General features: G+C 36.2%; 1 protein-coding gene across 4 annotated transcripts in view; it reads right to left on the reverse strand.

The window, feature by feature from the left end:
- RBM25 (RNA binding motif protein 25) overlaps positions 1–17,930 on the reverse strand; it is a 54,952-nt gene that overhangs the window by 14,128 nt on the left and 22,894 nt on the right. For all 4 annotated transcript variants that reach the window (XM_037031638.1, XM_037031639.1, XM_037031640.1 and 1 more), the window contains 7 exons: positions 11,150–11,335; positions 9,534–9,587; positions 9,217–9,300; positions 5,471–5,757; positions 2,875–3,097; positions 2,680–2,769; positions 321–394 (listed from right to left, as the gene is read on the reverse strand). In XM_037031638.1, the coding sequence (XP_036887533.1) occupies positions 321–394; positions 2,680–2,769; positions 2,875–3,097; positions 5,471–5,757; positions 9,217–9,300; positions 9,534–9,587; positions 11,150–11,335 (998 nt within the window). The remainder of the gene's footprint in view (positions 1–320; positions 395–2,679; positions 2,770–2,874; positions 3,098–5,470; positions 5,758–9,216; positions 9,301–9,533; positions 9,588–11,149; positions 11,336–17,930) is intronic.

Genomic DNA, 17,930 nt, shown 5'->3' on the forward strand with positions numbered 1-17,930 from the left:
GTTATAAAGGTCAGGTATAACTTGCTATAAAAACTGGACATCTTTAAAATAAATGAAGGAAAATTTATAATATTATGGACTTCCCCCACCCAAAAAGATACACAGAATCGTGGATCCTTTGCCAAGAGCTCTTCCCCCCACTGCCCAACCATCCTCTCACAAACAGTGTATCAGCTATGGGGTGATTACAAGATCGAATATGAAGATTTTGGTTTCTTTTTCATTCTGCAGAACTTGTGAACTTGCACTCTTTGGCAGACAAAGAAAAATACAGCTAAAAAATGCTGAAAATATGAGTTCACAAAACAAGGATTCTTTACCTGTAATATTTGGGATCATCTCTATCATCATCATAATCTTCTAAGAATTCTTTCAGTCGTTTAGCTTCTTTTGCCTTTGAGGAAATGAAGGACAAAGTGTGCAAAATTAACATAAAAGTCACTTAGGTTACACCCTCCCCCTTTCTTGGGAACAGATTTTTCTTATCCATACCACTTGAACTTTATAATTCTCATATACTTCATTTATTAAATGTGCATAACAGTATTTTTTTTTGTCTTTTACTCATAAGACAAGTCAGATTTAGGACGCATCTGTAAAATAAAACCACATATAGTACGCTATAGTAAATTTCCTCTCTGAATATAATCTTCAAAGTACAGTTATTATTTTCTAGTTAATGAAACCTGAGCACACCAAAAAACAAAACTGAAAGTTATCTTACTGAATATATTAACAAAAAAATATTATACATATTTCATGTGCAGGTAAATGATGCTACAAGTAGTTTTTTGTGAAATGCAGTATTAAAATTTTAAATCATGCCCTGGCTGGTATAGCTCAGTGGATTGAGTGCGGGCCTGTGAACCAAGCAACCGCGGTTCAATTCCCAGTCAGGGCACACACCTGGGTTGCAGGCCAGTTCCCAGCAGGGGACACACGAGAAGCAACCATACACTGATATTTCTCTCCCTCTCTCCTTCCCTTCCCCTCTAAGGATAAATAAACTCTTTTAAAAAATTTTTTAAATCATGTTCATGCATCAACTTAAAGGTAAAGCCTCTATTCTCCATGGTTCATACAAACCATGAAAATACATAAACCTCTTACTCCTGTTTTTAGAATTTTAAATACAACAAATATTGTATTTAATTGAAATTATAGCTAACAATTACATAGGTATAAATATATAATCTGCATCTATATTATATGGACAATGATAAAATCCACATACAAAGCAGGTAACAGCAGGTTTCTGACTACACTAAATTTTTAACACTCTTCATCCAGTTCATATATTACCTCTTTAAAGACTTCCCCAATCTAATCCACTCTATGACCAACTCCCCCCCCCCCCGTCTCTCTGTACTCCCAAAATAATGTGAATACACCTTTGCCATTCCTTAAACACTCTCACACATGCTGCTGCATGTGCCTTATCTGACAATACTACCCGCAGACTATCAGGTAGCCATGACAATACAAATACCTAAATAAAACACAGAAAGGCTGGTAAGGTAAACACTAAAACAAACGTTAAGTTACCACTCTTGAAGAGCAGAAGCTGCCACTTTTTACATCGGAGACTTCTGGTACTTGAACATTTTTACAATGAGTAAATAAACACTTTTTTTTTAAGTCCCCAAACAAAAAATAATAGGAAATTTTTCTCTAGAAAGACAGGTTTCAGATTTGCTTGTAGGAAGCAGAATCACTCCAAATTTATTCCACAAAGTTGTTGGTGGCAAACATTTCTTCAAATAATTATGTCTCAACTATATTATTCTCTTCCTACTTTCTAACCTAGGGATGAAAAAGAAATTCTAGAACGAGAGCTACAATCCAGGGAAATAAAAAGTATTTTAAGAAATTCAGTAACGTTAGCAGATGTACGATCCAGAACGCCCATACTATCTATCTAGTTGCTGCATGCACCCTTTTGGTTACTTACAAAAATTCCCTCTATGTCTCATGTTCAAAAGCTATTTGAAGAAGATTCCTAACTTCAGTGAAGTTTTGGGAAGAATAATCTCCAAACTGGAGATAAAGAAACTTTCATGAAATTCTGGCAAAGACAGAACACATGGAACATACTACTAAAGCAAATACTATGATAAAATATACTTTTGTCATTTTAGTAACAACCTAAACTAATTGCTTCACTCTTACATATCAAGCAACGCAAATGTGAAAAACAAGATGTATTTTTTATGACTATCACAGTCAAAAGAATAAATAGTATTCTAAGGAAGAACTATAATCCATAAATGTTATATACAGAAAACAAGTTTTGATTTATAAAACCAGATCTTCCCATGACACTCTCTTCCATCCAAATGTACCAACCAATACAGAATATCAAAGCCTCTTGAAATTCAAAAATGTTGCAGATTCTTAATCAGAGAATGTTCTATAAATTCTCATTTTATGTATTACTCTATGACAGATTTACTTTAAAAGTACGCCAAAATATAATTTTGCTTATATAGATAGCAAAAATTTAAAAAATAGGAAAAAAGATTTGGGTGTACTGAAAGTTTCTCAAGGTTACTTAAAATATATGAAAATAAAATTATACTGGGAGCTAATACACTTTAATTATAAAGTTACTTTTAGTTAACAGTAAAGATTTGATCTCATTTGTATCTGAAAATCACTGATCTGTAACTAGAATATTACCATTTCTCTTCTTCTTTCTTCTTCTCTTTCAGCCTCTTTCTCATATTCCCGAGTTTTCTTCCGTTCTCTGATTTCCCAATTCTTGAGACGCTAAAAATGCAATTTCGGAGTTTTAAAAATGCATACCAAGGGTTACATTTTTGACCAAGTTACTAAGTACCAAGCTTTACAAATAAAAGCGTTTCCTCAGTTCACCTCTTGATAAGCAGCTTCTTTCTCTCGGAGTTTTCTCTCAAGTTTTCTTCGTTCATATGCATCTTCTTCATCCTCTTCTCGGTCCCTCTTCTTGTCTTTCTCTCTCTCACGCTCCCGTTCCCTTTCACGTTCTCTCTCTCTCTCGCGTTCTCTTTCTCGTTCCCGTTCTCTCTCTCTTTCTCGTTCCCGCTCCCGTTCCCTTTCACGATCTCTGCTCTTTTCTCTACACACACAAAAAAAATTTTTTTAAATCTGTCAGTCTTTCTGTTTTCCTTTTAAAACCAAGGAAGAGAGAACATATATTATAAAATATACAAACGCACAAACTAGAATTCAGCATTTGATTTCTGCACAACCGTAAAATCCTCTTTTTCAAAGAGACAAAGAATATGTTTCCAGCACCAAATTCTGAATTCAATGTAAATGCATATTGGTATCTCAGAATGCAAACAAACAAAAGACCCTGGGTGTAAGAAATAAAAAGGACTAATGAACATGTTAAAAGATAGTCTGTTTCACCAATGGTCAAGGAATAAAAAGGTGTTGGAAGGGTGTGGAGAAAAGAGCATTTTGGCATCTTACACAGATAAATTAAAGTCATACACAGGAGCAATAAAAAGTTCTCAAATATTTAATTTGGAATGATAAAACTGAACTGCGGTGCATGGTATGGTGCCATAGATCTAATCAAATACAAATACGTATGTCTACATACAACATAATACACTATTTATGAATTCATATCTATAGTAGAAATATAAAAACACTGTTTTCACATAGGTCAAAATCTCAACGACGGTTATTCAAAGGATACTAGTTATTCCAGGGGAGGAAGTAAAAGAACTTGCCCACTAAACAGTCAGAGCACTGAACTTCCAGTTTCAGCAACTGGTAAAATGATCTAAACTGGACCTCCCTTCAGCTACAGTAAGATGGGAAATCTGCAACACAAAAATGTGTATTTGAGATACAGAGTGGGATATCCCGCTTGTGAGTGGGAACCCCTCTGCATTGTGTGTAACGAAAGAGAGATTAAAAACGAGTGATGCTGAGAAGGGCAAGACTTTTGTTTAAAAGTGTACCCAGCGCCATACTGTGGAAGATGGAGGAGGGCACAAGACTAGGTCTAATCTCCAAGGTCTGTTTGCCTGAACGACAGATCAGGCCCCTGGATTTTCTTACAGGGATTCCGACAAGAACAAAGGCATCACCTCAGGAGAGGTTTCACTGATGGAGTATTTGAAGAATACCAAGAAGTGCATTCCTAGAACAAAAATGACTTTCGCTAGCATTAAGTGTACAGAAGGACAGACTTGACAGCTTATCTTTAAAAAGCTACTAATGAGTAATACTTGGCCACTGACTTACTCCAAGTGTTTTGTAACTTATGTGTACTGTATTTAAACTGGTCTCATACACCAGAATTCAGATCATGATGGCTAATAGAACATTTCTTTTGCTCAGTCCTGATTTAAATAAAATTGGTTTGTGGTTAAACGAGTATGATCAGCTTTATGAACTGTGGTGATGGTAATTTTGGTTCAGCAAATGCTATCACTATTCTCCCCTTCTAAAAATATGATTGGACTTGATTCATAATGTTCAACTTTTGACACAAATGGTGAATGCCATCTCAAAACCTATAGGTGATTGGTTTTATATTTAGATTTATGCAAGCAACTGGTTATATTAACATGTTTAAATACTGAGAAAATATTGTTGCTTCACTGTTTCTTTGAAGAGCAAGACTCACTTGTGTTTCAAATTGTGTTCATTAACCTGTTAAAAGGAAAGGGCTGAAGATAAGCTGGCAGTGTCCATTTTATCTTTTTTGGTCCTAACTATGCCAATTTAATTAAAATCTCCTGTATCTAATCTGTTGTTGCCTTTTACTTAATTAGAGGCATTTTAGTGTTTATTTATGTATAATATCAAATAAGGAATATTTAACTCATCAAAAAATGCTTGAAAACTAACTAGCTTGAGAAGAAAGATGCGCTTTTGTTCCTTCCCTTTTCCCATTTTCCCTTTTCCATTGCTTTTCCTTTTTTACTTCCTCATTCTTAAAGAATTTGAGATTAATCAATTGAAATTAACATCATAATTAAGAAAAATGTCTAAATACAACAAAACAAAACAAGGTGTAATTAGCAGTAGTCATAAAGACAGTACATTTCGACTCTGGGAGGTGAGTTTCAGGCGTCCAGTGGATGGACTATAGAAGCAAACAAAAGACACCAGAGGCTGAGCACTGGGGTGCAGGACCAGATTTCCCAATAGACAGGACCTCAATGAAACACTAACTAGGGGAAAAACGGCCACAGGCCCAGGAAGACAAGAGAGAATCCTGTCTGCCCATAGAAGTGGGTGGACAGTGGTGTGTTCTGGGTATGTGTAAAAATTGGCTTAACACAGAAATTAATTTTGAAGATGAAAATTGTTACTCTCACCAATGTTTTTTATATGTGCAATACAGCAAGTCGGGCATGCTCCGTGGCTAAGTTCTCTCATCACATATACATAAATAGTCCTAAGAGTGTAAACCTGCAGTTCGATTAAAACTATCAGGAAAACAGTAATTTCTATGAAGCCTTACCTTGAACGACTCCGATCCTTATTGCGATCTGAACTCCGTTCCCGATCACGGTCACGGTCTCTTTCTCGATCGCGGTCTCGATCTCTCTCCTTTGTCCGGTCACGATCCCTATCCCGTTCTCGTTCCCGCTCCCGTTCCTTCTCCTTTTCTCGTTCACGTTCTCTTTCCCTTTCTCGTTCCCGTTCTCGCCTTTCTCGTTCCCTTTCACGCTCCCTCTCTCTTTCTCTCCGTTCTTTCTCAATTTCCTGTCTTTCTTTTTCTTTTTTGCCTTTCTCTTCTTCCAGTTTCTAGAAACCAATAAAAGTACTTTTAGAGTTAACTCTGTGGCTCCCATATTCAGAATTTCCCCAGCGCACTGCCCAATATTTGGGGGGAGGGGTAACAAAATACAGCAGCAACAACAACAAAAAAACCCACTGGTACTTTATGATCAAATACTTGTGGTTTTACTTGTCAAATTTAACTAAAATAATCACAAGACTAAATAGATTTCGTGCAAAACCATATGCTCTACAGAGACCAGGTATCTCCAATCTTGGATGCTGGGAGATTGCGTCAAGTGTGGCTGGCCACTCAATGATTATGTAATAACTAAAAATGACCATGAGAAATGTGTTGGTTCACAGTAATTTCTGTAATTATTACTAGTAATACAATCACTTGGCTAAAATGTAATTCTTCCCATTATAAATTTCTGTAAATCACTGGGACTACTGCTACTAATTTCAGCCTCAGACTTCCCATTACCTAAAGGTTACTAGTTAAGGTTTTAAAGAAGAGGTGGGAAAAGAGGCCACTGTAACACAACTAAATAATCTACCCTCTGGTGTGCCCACCCTCCAAAAGGCAAGGTGAATTCAGCCAAGATCTGCTTTACTATCTACATTGAAACATTTACTCCCATCATTACAAGATGGATAGCCCACCAAATGCAAAAAGTTTGAAAATCACTCACTTCAAGCAAAAAATGTACATTATTGTAGTAAGTTTCATTTAACTTAACAGTAAAAGCAACATATTTATGCCCCTTATGCCTACAAGACAATAAAAATATATTGACAGTGATAAATCCATCCTTGGAAGGAACAATTGCGTATGAACTTACAGATGCTGTGCTAGGACATGGATCGCCAACACGGGATTAACCTTGCCTACAAGCTATGTCTCTGGGAGGAAGAGCAAGTACATGGTTCACAAACAAACCAAATAACAAAGTAAGACCAAGTCTGCGCCCTGACAAGATTACCAGTGTATCACACGGTTTCTACACAATCTCAGAAAGAAAAAGAAAATACCCCAAACAGGAAAACAGAACAAAAACAAAACATATTTATTATCTCTTTGGTTCCATGATGAGAGTCACTGAAATAAACTGTAGCAATAAATGTGCATTTTTTTCTTTTCTCAGTCATGTAAAGCATTTAAAACAACTTTAAAAAGCAATCTTACCTGTTATACTCTTTTTCTCTTGTTCATGGACCAGAGAACTGAGAGAGGAGTATGAAAGAAAGGCTAATGCGTGAGAAATCAATATATTCAGCTACTGTGCCAATTTTTACCGAAGTAGAATGTAGGCAAAGCTAAAACTGAATACATTGAAATTACAAAGGGAAGAGAAAAAGAAAATGGTAGAAAGACAGAAACTGTAAGCTCTTTAGAGGGCCAAATTCTAATTTCTGAAAACAGTTCTATAAAATTATAAAAATCTAAATTTTACAATGAGGCTAGACTACATAAAACTTACCTCAGTGTCATACACTTATAAAGAAATTTATTTCTGAGATAAATACTTACAGATTATTTTAGCTGTTCCAATAATTTCTTTTGTAGAATTCCTCAATTTTTTAACTCTTGCTTAGTCACTGCACTACTTAATTTCTTAAGTGTATAGTTTCACTTATGTAAATAATAATTTGTTTCAAACTCAATTCAAAGCTTTTGTTCTAAGTAAATGAAAAGGTGAATGAATCTGGTTCACACACACTAAATGCATTTCTGAAAGATTCTATTTGCAATAAATAGATACAAACACACACATATATATATTTTAAGACAAAGACTGGAGAAAGAGGAAATGGAGACTAAACTGATGTAAGAAAATAATGAAACAATGAAGAGAGAAGGATAGAAAAAAATCATAAATCTTACCTTGTTCTCTCTTCAGACTCGTCCGTGCTGTAAATGGACGCCCCCTGCCACGCTGATACCCTGACAGTCTGCGGTTACTTAATAAACTCATACCAAAACATGCAAAGGTTCACTGAGCTCATTTTTTGTTACTCAAGTTTTAATAATTTCCTTTAACCATACCACCCAATAAAATAAACATTTTTTCTTTTCCATTTTGACTTTGTTAAAGCACATTTTGGAAATTCAAAACATCCCCTGGTAGTGAATTCAATCTTAGGTAGTCAAATGCCTCACAGCTTCTCAAAACTCTGAAGCAGTATCTTGAATTAATTAAGAACACAATTTCATCATACTTTTTTACCAATGACATGACAGGATTTAAACAAAATTTTTAAACAAAAAGGGGGTAAACCACACACAACTGTATACTATTTTCAAGCTTACACAGACACTGACTTTGAGTATTAAACCTAACCAAAAGTATTCCTCTAAAGTGACTTCCCATGGACTACCCCTTTAAGTCTAAAAATTGATTCAGCAGAACTGCATTTGTGCTTTCAGACATTTAATTCCTGAAAAAGCACTGTGTGTGTCAGCTAGGGCTGGGCCTGGACAATAAGTGTTCGGCAGCATTGATTCAATGGCATTAATTGTCAACTTGGAATTTTGAAAGCAGTAAGAAAAACTAAGATTAAATAAAAGAAAATATAAACACATTTCACTGAATTAAAGGCCACTCAGTCTTACGAGAAAGAACCAGTAATATCTTAGCTCTAACATTAAAATATATTTCATGCAGTGTTTGCACTTCACTGTCCGTAAGCATCACCTTCACCATCAGCGAACACTCACAGATGCACTGTCGTTGAGACAAGCTTTCAACAGGCGAACCTCGTGAGCAGGATTTACTATGCACAAATACCCATTTCCAAGCCAGTTACCCCTTTGCATATTTTTCTGAGGGGGCATCCATAAATATAATAAAAAACAGAAGCTCATACTTACATCCTATTCCTTGTTACTTTCCAAGCTGAGTGTTTCATCTTGCATTAGTCACCATATGATCTCTATCATAATGGTGGGGGGTCAATGAATAGATTAGCTTTATGGGCATTTACAGTTCTTCCATGCATCTAAAATTTGGTAAGTCTGGTAACCACTGACCTACTTTAAAAAATCTCCCCCTCTCAACTTAATCTATACAAATATAAATCTTAAATTTTAACCTCAGCTCTAAAGAAATGGTTTTCCTAAGATTAAGTTAAATAACTGCCCCCAGAAATACACTACGGTGTATGTTATCCTGCCCCCTTGAATCTGGTTTAAATCTGACCTTGATGTTTATGTTGAAATCTAAAAATAAAATTAGACTTCACTCATATTAAAGTGAGATGACTGCCGAGTAGTAAGTAACTGAAAAAACTAAGTACAATATGTCACGGTCCACTTTAATATGGTATTGGTCTTCCGGTTTTTTTCTATCCAAATATCAATTAAACCTATAAAAAGCATTTAAAAGTATATCCTAATGTAAGGTTGATTTTTTTTTTTGTCTGTTTGCTTTGGATTCTGTAAAAAGTCTAGATTGGTATCAAGTGAAAAAACAAGAATACTACCTTGTGTGTATCTCTGAACTTGCTGATCTCTCGGGATATCAGGTCTCTTTTGTCTTCTTCCATTTCTATAGCATTTATATCCTCCTAAAACACAAAGGGGACAAGAAGGGATGCATAAAGACCAATCTAATAAAAGTAAAGTAAAGGTTAGATATCTGTACAGGTAGAAGTAAATAATTTAAAAGAACTAATATAGTAACAAATCTAACAATCAAAGTTAAATAAGGAAAATCATATAAACAAGAATCGAAAATCTAGCAATTAGCAGTAAGCACAAATCTGGCAATTAGCAGTAAAAGCCTACAATGTGAACAAACCTTAGTGATGAGTGGATAAGGGATCAGAGGTGCCACTGGAAATCTGCGGAAAATCTGCGAAAAAATCCAGGAAGAGTTTTTTTTTTTTTTTAAAGCAAACATAAAAACAAGAGTTCACATTACTCTGCCAAACAATGCTCTGTATGTTTATACTGTAAACAATGCAAAATCTGTGACATTTTCTGGATTTCAAATTACTTGCAAATAACAGATTTCACTCACTCTCTATAACCTCTCCCATCACCTCCCCTAAGCAAAGGAGTGAGGACGATCTCATACTAGCAGGGCTCTTTCCTTGATACAAATCTGGGAACAATCATACCAAGAAAATGTGCCTATAATTTCTGTCATAGAAGATTTCTTTGATCCTCTCTTCCAAACCCATATCCAACACCAATGTCTAGTTATTTTCTCCCTTTCCATTAGTGAGGAAGGGAAAACACTCCACAGGCCTCAATTGGTCTGGACCTAACTCTTGAATTACTATTCCCAAGTAATTATTGGCATTTCACCAGACAGGTATTTACGCTCACATGAGGAAGAACAATCCAAGTAATAAAAATGTATTTGGCCACAAAGAGCATTGAAGATGGCCTAAAATAAGGCAATAAAATCCAAAATAATATGGACCTTGATATTAAACCCATTATGTTTCATAATACTTTTTCTTGGCACAGGCGATCCATGCATATAGCATAATCCTAACATTTTTAAAGAACACTCTTGTCCTAACTGGTGTGGCTCAGTGGGCTGAATATCATCCCTTAAACCGAAAGGTCACTGGTTCCATTCCCAGTCAGGGCACATGCCTGGGTTGCAAGCCAGGGCCCCAGCAGAGATTCATGCAAGAGGCAACAAGTTGATGTTTCTCTCACACATCGATGTTTCTCTCCCTCTCCCTTCTCTTCCCCTCTCTATAAAAATAAATAGATAAAATCTTAAAAAAAGAAAAAGAAAACACTCCCCATAATTTCTCCAAGTTTATTCAAAAGAAATGGATATAAAAAACATTTTCTTTCAACCTGGACCCCTACTGCTCAGTTAGCTTGGTCAGACGAACGGTGATAACATACTACACTAGGGTAAAGTGCTTCATCCTGTGCTGCTCTCAGTCCTCCAGTTAGAACTTAAACAGCACCAGTGTCCACGGAGGATATGAGACATGGTTTATAAGGGGAGGCAGCTAAAAATTTTTAAAAATGGGTAAAAATCCTCAAGTGAATGAGACCAGCATCCTGCCTGAAGCAGAGACAGAGTGGATAATGAGGAAGAGTAAGGCAAAACAGCCAGCCCCTTCATAGCCAAATAAAAACAAAAACGTTGCACTCTAACCCTTAATATCAGTCTCTACACCTCTTCACTTGAGGTTTGTTTTCCGCCTTACTGAATTTGAATCCAATGAGAAGCAGAAGCTCCCATGCCAGTACATTTCAAACATGGAAAACAGAAATATTTTGGTTAAAAAATTAAAGTTAATTGGTCAAAAGAGGCTGGACAGTATATTATTATAAATGCTAGTCATTCTGTTTTTCCCTCAGAAATTGAAATGAAAGCACAAGAGTGACACCACAAAAAGTAACTGTAGAAATAACTTGTCAGAAATCAGTAACACATACGTCTTCTTTCTTTTCCTTCTTCTTCTTCCTCGGGTGAGAGTCAGATTCTTGTGAAGGGGCATTGAGCTCGCTGGAGTATTCACGTATCAGAACTTCAATGGCCCCTTTGATCATCTGATCTCGTCTCTTTGTTTCTTCATCTAAGGCTTCTTCATCATCAGTAGTGACAGTTTCTGGCCTGGCAGTCTTTAAAACAAAGCAAAACAAAACAAAACAAAAAAACAAGGCAAATTCAGGAGTTGGGGGGAGAGGGAGGAAGAAGTCAACCAAGAAAATGAAAATCATTCCAAAACAAGAGTTAGTATACAAAATAAACAAAATGTCTTCTCTAAAACATTCCTGTAGTCCTAACTAAATGTAGATTTGGTTTTGCTCTTAACTTTATAAAACTAAACTTCTTTTAGTGTTATTTCCTTAAATGCTGGTACTTTATCCCTTTCTTTTCCTTTCTTCCCTTGATAGCTATATTCTGATCCTTATCCAGCTACAGAAATTTATTTTTTTAAAGATTTATTTATTTATTTATCTTTAGAGGGGAAGGGAAGGAGAGAAGGAGAGAAATATCAATGTATGGTTGCCTCTCATGCGTCCCCTGCTGGGAACTAGCCTGCAGGGAACCAGCCTGCAACCCAGGAATGTGCCCTGACTGGGAATCGAACCGCAATTGTGTGGTTCGCAGGCCTGTGCTCAATCCACTGAGCCAGCTACAGAAATTTAAATCACAGGACTAGCATACTGCACAAAACATCTATCTGCCAAGCTTTCCCAATCTTTCAGACTGTCTTGCTCCATACTTGCACAAAGAATGTTTCCTAAACAATTTAATAGTTGAAAATTTAGCCCTGGCTGGTGTGGCTCAGTGGATTGAGCATGGGCCTGTGAACCAAACAACTGCGGTTTGGTTCCTGGTCAGGGCACATGCCTGGGTTGCAGGCCAGTTCCTGGCGGGGGACACATGAGAGGCAGCCATACATTGATGTTTCTCTCCCTCTCTCCTTCCCTTCCCCTCTAAAGATAAATTTTTAAAAATCTTAAAAAAAATTTAATTACGTAAAAAAAGCGAAGCATAACATTATGTACACACTAGCCGCTACTTAAAATAAAAGCCTGTGTTGGTGAAGTGACCCAAAAAACACTGGAAAATTCTATGCAATAAAATGCAAGCATCAGATAGGTCAGGGGCTGAAACAATATAATCTTTTCCCCTCTAATTTTTATAATGTGGGAATATCACTTATAAAAATCATATACACTAAGTAAGAATCAACTCATTACTGCACAAACCTTTCTTCCCCATGACTTGCACATGTAACATAATAAAAAACCAAAATTCTCCCCGGCTGGTGTGGCTAAGTGGATCGAGCGCCAGCCTGCAAATCAAAGGGTCGCCAGTTGGATTCCTTCCCAATCAGAGCACATGCCTGGATTGCAGGCCAGGTCCCCAGTAGGGGGTGTGCAAGAGGCAGCCACACACTGATGTTTCTCTCCCTCTCGTTCTCCCTCCCTTCCCTTCTAAAAATAAATAAAATCCTTTTAAAAAAACACATACAAAATTGACGCTGTAATATTTCTCACAAGTAAGCAACTGACTATAATACTTCATTAATTTTAAAAAGAAGTTTAGATTGTTACTTGTGTCGATATGGAAAAAATCACTGGCTTCTAATGTACTACTATTCTTCTTATTTCTAAGTTTTATTTCAAGTCCCCTGATTAGGGAATTAATCCAGTTGAGACCACAAAATTTAGAGATTGACCTGAGAACACAGGATAATTTCCAGTTGGTTACTCTCAATTCCTCTCAATTCCATGTATATACAGATTTAAATTATGAAAGGTTTCATACACAAGTATGTGCACAAAAACTTTTCTAATTTAAAACTCTATACACATGCATGCCCCAATGTATGTATCAGTTTACTCGGTAAACATATACTATGCACATTTTCAGATACACAAACACGAACCATGCTCTTCTGCACAAATGTTGGCTCCTGGTCACAATGCATACTACTCTACTCAAGGTTGAGTTTAACTAATTGTCAGTATAAGAAAAACAAAAATAACCCTGTGGCTCCTTAATATAACCTAACAGTTATTTCTTAACCACCAGCATTCTGAAAGCTATTGCCAACGAATACTTACTCAACAAGCATTTATTTTTTAAATAAATTTACTGAACAAAGAGCCTATCGTGTGCAGGATACTATGCTAAATGGCAAACAATTCAAAATTCAAAAAAAAATAACCTTGCCCTTAAGCATTTAATAAAGGATAAGAGAAAGTTGTATAAATAACTTCAATGTAAATTGTACAATATTTTAAACTAATCACTGTAAGAGTATCTTTCTCAAACCTGCCCCTTCATTCAACCTTCTTGTTGCCAACCTTTTCTACTGGCATCTTAAGATAAGATGCTTTATAAATGAACTATAATTAAACAATTAAAATAATTTAAAAAAATATTGTAACTATAATTCTGGTGATGTGTTCCTCCTTTCTTACTTTAGATCAATAATCTATCATAGTTAACGTCTTCATGTGGCTTTCACTAAAATCCCATCAGTGAGACTCTTCTCCACAGGATGAAATTAGAAGTGTACCCTCCAGTAAACTTGTCACTGAAACGGAAGATTTTGAAACACACATGGCTATTTCACACAACCCTCAGCTGCTGAGACCTAAATTATTATGAAAATACACTTTAGGAAAGAGCATCCAAGTCTACTCTTTAGTTTTCCCCTACATTCTAAATTCCTTTCAACGGCCCTGGCTGGTGTGGCTCAATCGTGGCTCAGTAGATTGAGCACCGGCCTGCAAATCAAAAGGTTGCCGGTTTGATTCTCAGTCAGGGCACATGCCTGGGTTGTGGTCCAGGTCCCCAGTAGGGGGTGCTCAAGAGGCAGCCACACATTGATGCTTCCTTCTCTTTCTCCCTCCCTTCCCCACTCTCTGAATATAAATAGATAAAATATTTTTTTAAATGTACATTTTTAGAAGAAAAGCTAATCAGCCCAAATCTCCTAACTAATTGTAAATATAAGAAAACAAAAATAACCAGCTATATCATGGAAAAGTACATTTATTTTTGGTTTCAACTTGCTCTACCTCTGGGTCTTCAACCATAAACAATTTCCTGATTTCCAGTTTCTTCTTCCACCTCAGACACAAACAGTGCATTCAATTAATACTGAACAGCAAAAGATATAGGGTTTAGCAGTACAACAGAATCACAGAAATCCATTAAGTATCTGAGATATTTATGTGGCCCATTTGGCTCTTTTGAGAGGAAAATTTTAAAGCTTCAATAGTAGCTTTACTAGTTGGAAAACAGCTCTTCTAGGCTCCTCTGGCATTCAAAACAAGAACTTCTTTGGGAACTTAAACAAATGCATAGCTCTCTCTTTTGATGAAAAGTAGATTCAGCCAGACTAATCTGCAGGCAAAGATGTGAAGATATTCCTACCTATAGCATCTATCACCAACTAAAATGTAATGTTAAGTGGCGCCTTCCAGAGATTATCTGCACTTCCAACACTTGTGAGAATTCATTCTTGAATGTGTGGTTAACAACCACCCACCGTGACAAACAGCCAGCTCTACCTCTACTGCTGCACAGCCAGAAAGCAACAAGAGGTGAACTAGATCAGCATGGCTACCATAAATTAAATATCTTTACTAAAGGTCAAAATGCTGCTTCTGCAAATTCTGAAAAGTCTCAATGAAAACTTCCAATCAAGGTAATAGACAAGGCACATAATTCCTCTTAAAATTCTGGGTCAGGAAAAAATCTCTTTCTAAACAAGCTCGTGTTTTTTTTTTGGTCAAAGAGAACTCTGTAACTGTTTTCTCTTCTGCTTAGAATGAGAAAAATGGCTGAATAAAGTAACATACAAGTTTCTTAATGTCTCATTTTCAGATCATCCATCTTAAGCCACTGCTCTCTAAATTTCTTCAACAAATCAACAATAAAGAAGGAAAAACAAGTAACCTCTCATATTTTATGCTGAAAAATCATGACAAATCTCCACTCTATACTTCACAATATAGTTATACTTGTCTAAGTTACTTTTTAAAGTTTATCTGTTAGTCGGTTGACTTTTTGAAAATGAAAACTGTTGAGGAAAATTGACATTTCAGAAAAATAATGCCACATTTGTCTTGTGACTTCATCCACCTGCATACCATATAACTGTACCCAGGAGTAATGTCTGTTAATTATTTTTATTTCATTTTATCTGAAATAATTGTTTCTTTTGGAGGTGGCTTCAATTCCATTCTTGAAGACAGATACAGATTTAAATTGTGGTCTCTGGCCCTGGCTGGTGTAGCTCAGTGGATTGAGCATGGGCCTGCGAACCACACAATCGCAGTTCGATTCCCAGTCAGGGCACATGCCTTGGTTGCAGGCCAGTTCCCAGCAGGGGACTTTTGAGAGGCAACCACACATTGATATTTCTCTCCCTCTCTCCTTCCCTTCCCTTCTAAAGATAAATAAATTAAAAAGTCTTAAAAAATAAAAATAAAAAAATAAATTGTGGTTTCACTTGCTAGAGTCACAAAATTGTGCATCTCCTTATTCATATAAATATGGAGCGAAGGGCTATACTTCATATTCAGAGCACCTTATCTGAAAATACTACAAATTAAACCACTTCACAAGCTTATGAGTAAACACAGCAAAACAATCCCAGTGGAAAGAAATAAATAAGTCAATTATTACAGCAAGGAAAATCTAAAAACTCTTATGGCATACAGTTTGTTTTTGTTTTAAGATTTTAGTGATGTGACAAGTAACATTATCTGAAATACAATTTACACTCCAGAGAAACTGTATTTTATTATTTCCTTATAAAACTAGGTAAGAACAGTAAGATTTTCAGGACAGCAATATAGCTACAATTGTTACTCAATAAATATGCACTTAATTCTTGCTATGGAAAGACTTTCTCCGAGGTTCTGTGAAGTACAAGATACAGGGACACACACTGTGAACTTCTTGTCCTACCTCGTCATCGAAAAATGGGGGGAAGGATACAAGAATGAAAAGGGTATAAAGGGCTGTGAGAAACAGATATAAACATTACATTCCCTGGCTGGTGTAGCTCAGTGGATTGAGAGCGGGCCTGCGAACCAGACGATCGCGGTTCGATTCCTAGTCAGGGCACATGCTTGGGTTGCAGGCCAGTTTCTGGCAGGGGCCAGTTCCCTGCAGGAGATGTATAAGAAGCAACCATACATTGATGTTTCCTTCCTCTCTCTTTCCCTTCCCCTCTAAAGATAAATAAATAAAATATTTAAAAAAAAACAAACAAAAAAAAACACATTACATTCTACAAAGCGGACTGCCATTAACAGCAGTAAAAACCTACTTGATATAAGAAGAGAGAATATGCCCTGGCTGGTGTGGCTCAGTGGAATGAGTGCCAGCCTGTGAACCAAAGGGTCACCAGTTGGGACACATGCCTGGGTTGCAGGCCAGGTCCCCAGTAGGGGGGTGAATGAGAGAGGCAACCACACATTGATGTTTCTCTCCCTCCCTTGCCCTCCCTATAAATAAAATCTTTTTTAAAATAATTTAATTCTGCCTGAGAGGAATCAAGGAGTAGGACAAATGAAGGCTACATGAGTCAAGTAACATTTTAATTATACTAACTATATGAACAGAATTTCAACAGGGAGTATGGATGGGCAACAAGGACATGAGATATCAGCAGAACACAAACCAAGTTTGTGTGGATACATGACCGAATGGAGGGTGATCAATGGAGGACACTAGACACGTAGACTGAGGCAGGCCATGAATGCTATGTTAAGAAAACAGACTTTAAACTGTTAAGAAATTCAAAACCATTAAGGATGGATGAGCAGGGGATTGGTATAATTATAGCTCCTTTTCTGAAATATAGGCAATACTTTAAAATAGTCAGATGAGACAAAACTAGATGCAGAGAAACGAGTTAAAGTATTATTAGAAGTCCAAGGAAAGATAGGAAAAAAGCTATTTACAAAACAATGGTTAGAATTCAATCCTGTGTTTATGAAAGAACAAATACACCTATTCCTACCAAAACTACATTCATCAATACAGAAAACTGTCTAGAAGAATATGCAACAAAAATGTCTACAGTGGTTATTAATGGTGATGAGATTATGAATGACACATAATTTCTCTTTTATGGCTTTATATTATGAGTTTTTTACAAAGTACAATGTTTTTGTAAAGAAGAGAGGGGTGGAACCTAAAATTTTGAATTAAATAAAAAGGGGAATGAAATGAAAGGAGTGGAACCTTTTATTTTGAATGATAATAAAACTTGAGAGCAAAAGACTATTTTGTTTTTAGAGACAGAAAGACAGTAATAAATCTATTTGGGATCCATTCAACTTGAGGTGCCAAAAGGAACTAGAAAGGGATAATGAAGAAATATAAACTCGGATTTTAGGTATTTTTTGCTTTGCTGAGAGGAAGTAATAAAACATACAACAAACATATAAAAACTCCTTTACTTCAGCTTCGCTTTGTACAGCCACCAATCTGAATAAAATAATATTGATAATTATTTTAAATATTTTAGAACCTGTGTACTTCTAAAGGAGAGGGTAACTAATAAAAGTTGTGTAGATTGAAATATATTTTGTACTTACTTACAAAGCTGCCTTAATGAATTAGCTCTGTTTGGAATAGTCTGTACCAATGTTTTCTCTGGCAAGTTAACCTTGTCCAGCCTCCCTTACTACCTTCATCCCAACCTGGAACAAGCAAACCAACAGTCATCCA

Source organism: Sturnira hondurensis, unplaced genomic scaffold, assembly GCF_014824575.4.
Source record: "Sturnira hondurensis isolate 20B ecotype Veracruz unplaced genomic scaffold, ASM1482457v3 Scaffold0021143, whole genome shotgun sequence".
Lineage (NCBI taxonomy): Eukaryota > Metazoa > Chordata > Mammalia > Chiroptera > Phyllostomidae > Sturnira > Sturnira hondurensis.